General features: G+C 36.8%; 1 protein-coding gene across 1 annotated transcript; it reads right to left on the bottom strand.

The window, feature by feature from the left end:
• Positions 1–300: 300 nt before the first annotated feature.
• On the bottom strand, positions 301–8,684 carry LOC107792292 (nuclear transport factor 2). Its single transcript, XM_016614489.2, has 8 exons — positions 8,514–8,684; positions 7,156–7,333; positions 4,017–4,314; positions 3,509–3,934; positions 3,104–3,225; positions 2,953–3,018; positions 1,026–1,089; positions 301–856 (listed from the first exon to the last, which is right to left on the bottom strand). Exons 2-8 carry the CDS (start codon positions 7,330–7,332, stop codon positions 624–626), a joined length of 1,386 nt encoding a protein of 461 aa, XP_016469975.2. The 5' UTR covers position 7,333; positions 8,514–8,684; the 3' UTR covers positions 301–623.

Below are 8,684 nucleotides of genomic sequence, written 5' to 3'. Positions count from 1 at the left end.
TTCGTTTGACGACTACACCAAAAAAAAAAAATGACAAGTGCCTTCTGTTGGTCAAAATGTGTCGTTATCAAATTAGGCGTAACAGTAAGAACGTCAATCGCAACTCTAACATCGTTTTTCCGTGGATGTTGATGGAAATCCAAAATGAGAATTAGAAGTTTTAAATAATCTATCAAGATAGGAAAAATATAGACAAAAAGAAAAGGTCACATCAAGATAACGAATACTCCATAGAATAATGATGCAAAAAATCATATCTTTTAACTTTCCACTCTTAGCTTCAGCAAGGAAACAAGCTAATTTTTCAGCAAATCAATCTTAGCATAGCACAGGTCTTTTCCTATATCATTGGAAACAAGCATTAAGCGCTGCAAGTTACATTTTCTACCCTGTGAAACACGAGTCACCTACGCAAAAATCAATTAGTAACAAAAATTGCCCGACACTTTAACTTGAGAGAACCCAAGTTGTCAAGGGAAATAAAAAAGATGGAAAAAATTAATGTCAATCTCAACTATGATTAAGCTGATAACACTACACAACTAAACTGTTCCGCTGCTCGCACACTGGCCAACAAAGAAACTAGGTCAAAAATTTGCCACCAAAATTTATCCAGCCACAAACTATGCTGGAGCAATACTCTGACCAGGGCCACCTCTCCTTCCTCCTCTCCCTCTAACTTGTTGATAGCCTTCACCACCTCGTCCACCTTGACCCCTACCACGCCCTGAAAAATCACGTCCTCCAAATTCATTTCTCCCATAGCTCCGACCTCCACCAAAGTTTCCACGGCCCCTGAAATTATCATTTCGGAATCCTCCTCTTCCAGGAGGGAACCGGCCTCTAGCGCTACCAACTGCAACATCAAATTGAAAACCAGGTTTATTATTTATATGAAAAAAGCCGTGAATCCAATCAATGATTAAAGTTTGATGGTATGAATAAATTGCAGAATTTGATGTCTATTTTCTTATCCGAACTTAGCATCTGAAAACTTTTAAGGAAATATAGACTCTTAAACTTACCTCTAGTTGTAGTTCTCTTCATCTCAACAACAGCCTGACAACCTCCAATGGTAACGGGTGAAGCCTGAATAAAAGAATTGTCACGGAAAAACAACCCAAGAATTTAGCAGTAGTTTTAAATCATCAGCATGTTTAAAGCATTAAATAACAGAAAATAATCATCTAATAACCTGAGCAGCAAGATAACTAAGGACAAAAGATAGAGAAGATTATTTTCTCCCATATTATACAGCTAATCTGTGCATATTCCTGATTACTACTTCAGGCAAAACTTTGTTTAACATTAAATGAAGTCCATGGCTGCAGAATCAGGATTTAATATAGAACTATACCGGAATATCAGACATAGACACATAGTAGAGCACTAACTGAACTAATTGTGGCTCTTCCGCGGTGGTGATAGCAGAACTGCACACTGAATCAAGGTCTACACATGCTTTAGCCTTGAATAAACATTGTATCCTTAGATTGTAGTGACTACATTGATATGGTGTAACATGCACATTTTGCTCCATCTATAAATGTAGATTTCCAATCACCTCCTCGAGGCTGCAGTCTGGTTTGAAACAGTTCTCTTAATTTAATATGTGCACTCTATGTAGCAGAAAATTAGGGAATCCAGAACAAACCATCCAAATGATGTGTTTTTGTAACAGTACGTACCACGACTCTCAACCACTCATCAAAACACAATCTCATTTTTCCTACACAAGAAACCTACTTGTAATAAGTTGCACATAAATTTCAAAACCTTCTGGATAATATACCAAAAATGAGAAGGAAATGAAAAGTTGAAACTCTTCATCACGTTCCCCACTCCAACAGGTGAACAGCTCCTCCCAGAGCTCAACTTTCACAAAAGTGAAGTACACTAAACATAAATCCTCTGCATATATGTGATAAGAAAAACTCCCCTATGGATTTTCATAGATACCATAGGGGGAATCATGATCTTCGTCCAGGCAGCACTTGCTTCTCAATACTAGATGCCACCTTGATCGTCTACTCTTTAGTAGGTTATTTTGCTGAGCCAATGATTTTTTTCCTTGTTCCAGAATACAGTTAACCAACATGTTAAGTGCCACTTATACAAACTATAAACTACTAGGGTTGATCATTTTACAATTAGAGGCTATTCAATTAATTTCATTTTGAAGTTTTGGTTCATTAGAACTTTTCATTCTAGTTCCGAGTTACAGTTTCTAAAATAAGCATGGTCAGTAGCCGACTTCTTCTAGTTCAACCCAAAAAATTTGATTTTCTAACACATTTAAAATTTTCAAACTGTGTTGTATTCATTAATATGTACAAATATATACATGTGCGTACACGTACATATATCAGTTGCTGTAAATACTCATGCTTTGGATGTAGAAGCTTCTGAGGGCAGGAGAAATTTTTGGGATTATATGAAGAGTCTCGGGAGCTGGGCTTTAGTCAAAGTAGTAAAAAAGGACAAGTGGGCAAGTAGCGAGCAGGAGTAGTTAATGTTTGTCATGTTTGTTAATTAAAAGCTTAATTCTAAGCCTGCAATATATCAGAGATGTTAACCTAATTAATCAGAAAAAGCAATATAGCACTAATGACTGGAAGATGTGGTCTTGATTTTGCTCTCTAGCAGACTAGCATAAACCTTCTCAGACAGCTGATGATAGGTCCCTTTAAATAAACAGTTGTTATTTCGACAAATAACCTTATATGCTGAACAGCACACATCAAAACCTGGCCTGTCATTAACCATTATATGCCAAATAGAACTAACATAAAAAATAGAACCATTAACCATTATATGCCAAATAGAACTAACGTCATACTCTGGTGTGATCAAGGGTCCATCATGCATATCATACTAACAAGTCTAGGAAGATGATACATTTTAAATTCTAGTGAAGATAGACTATGCAATGATATTTCAGAGGGCACAAACCTGTATGGCACTGTGCATGGAGCTCACATCTTCAAATTCAACAAAGCCAAAGCAGAATCCTTGTTGCTGCAGAAAAGGGAATCAGTGGAAATATATTAAATATCTGTAGGAGTAAGTGAAACAAGATGAATACAATGTGTACTGAACCAACCCTATTACTTCGAACTTGCACTCCTCCTTGCTTGATAGGTCCAAATTTCTTAAATTCACCATCAAGTTGGGCTACAGTAACATCTAGAGGCAAATTGCGAACATAAATGGAGTGCCCCTCAGCTACAAGAATTGAAGTTAAGTAAATTAGATGACCATATACTCTTGAGACTGTAAACAATGAGGAAACAGAAGTAGAATCAACAGTCAAGCATGACTACTGCAAATCAAACAACCCAACATCTGGATCAAACTCAACGCGTCTACTTATCATGTTCCTTCATTTGCTCAAAATAAAAAATGAGCATCCCTGTTCCATTTTTTGTTACATCTAGATGTGCCCATCAAAAGATTTTTCCTAATGGAAGGAATAAATATATTTCAGGCAAGTTTCAAGATGTTATACCTTCATCTTCAGTATCGTTAGTTTCAGGTACGTTAGCTCCATTGTGGGCAGTAGGATTTGATGCGTCAGGAGCTGGAGTTTGTGCTACTGCAGCAACAGGCTGCTTTACAGCCTTTGCAGGAGCCATTCTGAAAGTATTAGTAGGTACATAGATTTTGGTTGGTCCTTTCTTTGTTTGTGAACTGACAATTGATGCATATGACTTCTTTGGAGCATCCTCTTGGGCAACAGAATTCTCTGATTCCGTATTTGCATGGTTCTGGTTCTCATTGAAATGGGACTCAGCTTCCACCACAATCTCTCTTTCATCACCAACTTGCCTCCCATCTTCCAAAGAGTCATGGACTTCTTCCTCAACATTCTTAACTTCTTCAGCATAAGAGCCAGCTTGGTCGAGATTTGGAGGATCCACCACTTGAGCTGGTTCTAGAATCAAAATAAAATGGTAAGAGATTTCAAGAAAATAACAAGAACAAGTACACTTACCAAATTTTGAAAGAAATCCAACCTGGATCAGGGGTCAGAACCTCTGAAGGTACATCCGCAGTTCCAATAATAATTTCTGATATGGTATCAGTCTCATTTTCTTGTACATACCTAAAAACATCATTCAAAACAAAATACCCCTTGTCCTGCGGAGCAAGGAAAAATGTCTGGGTGAATTTCCTTCTCAAGTTATCCTTTCCAGTTAAGCATCCAGTTACCAAAACAATCACACCATCCTTATGGGACTCCTGTGCATCTGCAGTCTTTATCTCTGCCTTGTAGTTCTTGTAGTCCAATGAACATATCATATCATTGATATTCTGCTCCAACAAAAGCGATAAAGTTTTAAATATTGCAGATAGTATTCAATTTACCATCTTACTATGCAATTCTTGCTAATGCTTTTCCAATTAATACCTCTAAACAGGATTTTAAAAATACACAAATAAACAAGGTGCAACAAAAAACAATACAAGAAATATACTTCTGCCACGCTACTTCTCATGTTAGCAATTTAGCAGCCCTTTAAGTGAAGCCCTAAAAATGGAAGACAAACTTCTATCAGAACTTAAAGGTTGACAATTCCAACAGAATGGGCTGATGTAAGGCAATATATTTGAGGAAGGCTATTTCTAAAACAAGGAATTCTCCCAAATAAATTCATTGCCAGCTCTTAATACCAAGGACCTACTCATCAAAATAAGATACCAAGGACCTTGGTATTACAATATATTGTAGAGCAGACAGGTTTTACGACATTTCTTAAGCTCTGACAGGACTCTTAAATTTGGGATTGGAACAGCTCCTCTCAGTCATATTCGGTGGTATTGTAGCGTGGACAGCCATGGAACAAAGTCACAGCTTCAGAAGTATCTGTAATGACAATAACGAGTATTACAGCCTAAAGATCCCATTCAAACTCTTTCATGCTTCTAAAATGATGATACTTCACCTTCCAATCTAAGAAAATAAACATGCTGACTAGTTTTTCCGTATGCCTGGTCTTATACAATCAGTAATGCACATCTATTAGCATTCTATTTTTTTATACAACTAATGAAACCTTAAGTTAAAACCTTTAATATCAACTGTTTTACATTGCTTGGTTCAATTTCCAGAAAAGCAAAAAACATAGCTCATGATTATTATCAAAAAGTTCTCGAAACCAGACTGAAACCAACTAAATGGAATGTTTGGTTTCACAACCACACAATTAGAAAATAGACCAAAAAGTGGTTTTAGATCTGGTTTTTAATTCCTAAAACATTTAGAAGTTAGGCTCCCTTTTGACATTTAGGTCCCCAAATTTCTTTTGCTTACCGACTGCTCGGAAACCACACAAATAGAAAATAGACCAAAAAGTGGTTTTAGATTTGGTTTTTAATTCCTAAAATATTTAGAAGTTAGGCTCCCTTTTGACATTTAGGTCGCCAAATTTCTTTTGCTTACCGACTGCTCGGACTTTATGGCTGGAAATTGGTCTCCCTTTTTCCTTTTTCCAACAACTTGGACATATAGCAGAAAATAACTTATTGTTGTTTTGGTTTTTCTGAGTTCTGGAAATAAGTCAGTAGCAAATAAAGCTGTTTACTCATTTTTTCTCATATTGTTAGCAAGCACATCTCTACAGCATAAAAGTGAGCATTTGGAACAAGTATATCCACAATTGTCAGGTTCCCATTTCAAAATATCAAAAATGAAATAAAACACACTTTACGAAAAATAATTGGTATTATCTCCTTTTCTTTTGATAGATAAATAATTGGTACTATCTATTTTCACAACAACAACAACAACAACAACCCAATATAATCCCACAAGTGGGATCTGGGAAGGGTAGAGTGTACGCAGACCTTACCCCTACCCCAGAGGGGTAGAGGCTGTTTCCGAAAGACCCTCGGCTCGAGAAGAAGAAAAATAAACAATAGACAATAGGTCAGTGACAACAATAGAAGATAAAAAATATTAACAGCATCGTAAGAAATAAAAAAATATATGTAAAAGCAATAACTATAAACAACAATACTACCATAGAAAATAGTGAGGAAACTACATAAACCACTAACAACCCACAGCGAAACAACAACAGGCCAGTCCCGCCCCCGGAACAACCCTAATACTCGACCTCCACCCCTTCCTATCCAGATCCATGTATTTTCACATCCGGAAGAAAGATATCTTTCAATAGCGAATAAACAATCGCTCTGAATTTAGCAAAGTAAAATAATTCTGTGGTGGTATGACCAAGAGCAAATAGTCACCTCAGGTAAAGGGAAAAGAAACATCCAGAAATCCGGAATGCTCTACCATTTTGATAAACAACATCGAGAAAGATCAAACAGAACTCGGTTATTTCAATTCATTAAAAAGAAAAGAACCTCCTTGACCACACCGGAGCATGCAATTAAGCATCAAGATCTGAAAGATCTAAGTATCAATTATTAGCAACCATAGCTGAGCTTCAGGGGCCAAAATAGTCCAAGATTTCAAATATCTGTGTTGCTGCTATTAGTGGAAGAGATCTAGGTAAGGGGCAGAAACATACAGAAGGCGCGCTTGGTCATGAGCAAGTATAAGGGAAAATTATTTGAGAAACAAAATAAATGAATACCAAACAAACTGTACTTACTATGCACTGAACATTGTGAGTTCTTAAATCATATTTCCCAAAAGAAGTATGATTTTTACTTGTCCAACATAGTGAAGTATGAGTTCTTAAAGCTCATTTGAAGGGTGCAAAATATAATACCAGATCACAAATTGTGCTCCCAAGTAAAAAATGAAATTATAATTCACGATTAGTTGGGTAACAATTTAAACTACTCTCTTTTCTTCTCTGATCGTATATGTTTGCTTGTTGGTTGGCAAAAGCATATTATGGTTCTCCAAGAATAGATCTCCAACATCAACCACCAACTCTAGACAATCATGACTTGTAAGCATCTTCAAAATTGGTTTTATTTGTTCAGGCTGCTGAATATATAAGAAGATAGCTCGAGACACAAAATAAGCATGACTTAGGAGATGAGAAACATGTTCGTTAATAGCTGCTAGAATGTTTGGCTATCATACAGATGCATAAGGATTAGTTGATATTTGTGCTTGCACAACACCTTTCCAGCATATCACGTATCATAGCAGTAAATTCTACTTATACTCACTTTCATTGTTGTCACGGATGTCATCACGCCATTAGAATCTGGGCGACTTAAGACACTCGAATCCTGGTAGAATCGGTATACTAACTCTGGGGAGTGATGCTGTATTTGGTAATACTGCTCAACAAAAGCATTTCCAACAACTTGAGCAGAAGGTGGAGCTGCAGTTTGTGTGGCCATTCTGTAGAAATTCAACAAGATGATAGTCACTAAAAATCACCCTTGTTTTCATTATTTTTGCACCAAAAAGACATCAGCTTCAAACATCAGTATAGTTAACACAGAAAATACCAGAATACATATTACTTCACGGAGATAAGAAAAAAGATAAACAAACAAGACCACTGGGTCAGAATCTGAACATATGAGCAACATTGCTATGGGCTGGGAAGTCAACATGAAAACATTTCCGGAATAACTTTCCCAGTTGTATGAGAATAGATGATTAGGACACCCGGACAGAGTAACAGCATTTACAAGACTAATCTGTCTATGACCTACATATTGAAGGTTCTCATTAAGTAGTTTCTAGAAGTCGTAAAATCCATATACTTGCAAAAGGAAAAAGTTGTCTTAATATAGGCCTTATTAAGCCCCACTAATCCAAATATATATATTAAGGCCTAAAAAACAAGTATTGACAGGAGCAGATAGCGGAATAAAGAACAATATCAGATAAAAGCGCCATTGGCTTACAAGCCAAAAAAATAACATAAAAGTAGTTCTGGCAAATGAACCAGACTAGTGGAGTGATAAGTACTAATCACCCCAAAGTAGGACTTCCTGATGCGAATCAGGATTAGTCGGTCCCCAAAGCAGGTAATGGACACCTGGTGTGAAACCAAAAGGCACCTGCAGGAAGAACCCTAAAAAATTCACACCTTTTTTTGGATTTTGGGGGGAGGGGGGTGTTCATTTCACTAATGCAACTCTTAATGACTAGCAGCAGTAAAATCCGCGAACATGTAATCATTGCAGGTGAGATACATAAAGCGCAACCCACAGATCTGTCCTCAGTTGTCATCATACAAGGCCCTTCACTCGAACCAGAACCAAACAATTCAAATAAATATATATAAAAATCATTTAATCAATCGACATTTCCGAAAAACAGAAACTTAGAAACAATGATCATAATTACGAATGGCTGCTGATCACGAGGAACAAGGCGGTCCCAAATGATTGTTAAAAACAACAATAAATTAAAAAATAAAACCAAATAGTTTCTACTAGGAAAGATTGAAGTTAATGTGATTCGATTAGAGAAGAACAGTAAAGTAACTCAAACAGTTGCATTAATTAAACAGATCATTAAGTGTTGCAGAACCAAAAATGAAGAATTACATGAGAAAAGAAATTACCCGAAATGGAGGTTGTAGAAGATGGCGGCGCAGAGAGTGAAAGAGGGATTGACGATGTGCGGGACAGCAGAGTGAGAGAGTGAAGGATTTGTTTGGTTTCGGAGAGAAGAATAGTGTTATAGCGCACGAAAGCAGGAATGAATATTGTGCGAAAGCTACCTGTGACGGGCC

The sequence above is a fragment of the Nicotiana tabacum genome, chromosome 17 (genome assembly GCF_000715075.1).
Source record: "Nicotiana tabacum cultivar K326 chromosome 17, ASM71507v2, whole genome shotgun sequence".
Classification (NCBI taxonomy): domain Eukaryota; kingdom Viridiplantae; phylum Streptophyta; class Magnoliopsida; order Solanales; family Solanaceae; genus Nicotiana; species Nicotiana tabacum.
The sequence above is the reverse complement of the archived record's forward strand: the minus strand, read 5'-3'. Positions and strand labels throughout refer to the sequence as shown.

Coding starts and splice junctions, on each gene's coding strand:
- LOC107792292 (XM_016614489.2), bottom strand. CDS start 7,332: ATGGCCACACAAACTGCAGCTCCACCTTCTGCTCAAGTTGTTGGAAAT. Junction 3,935..4,016: donor GGTTCTGACCCCTGATCCAG/GTTGGATTTCTT, acceptor TTTTGATTCTAG/AACCAGCTCAAGTGGTGGAT. Junction 857..1,025: donor GAAGAGAACTACAACTAGAG/GTAAGTTTAAGA, acceptor TTGATGTTGCAG/TTGGTAGCGCTAGAGGCCGG.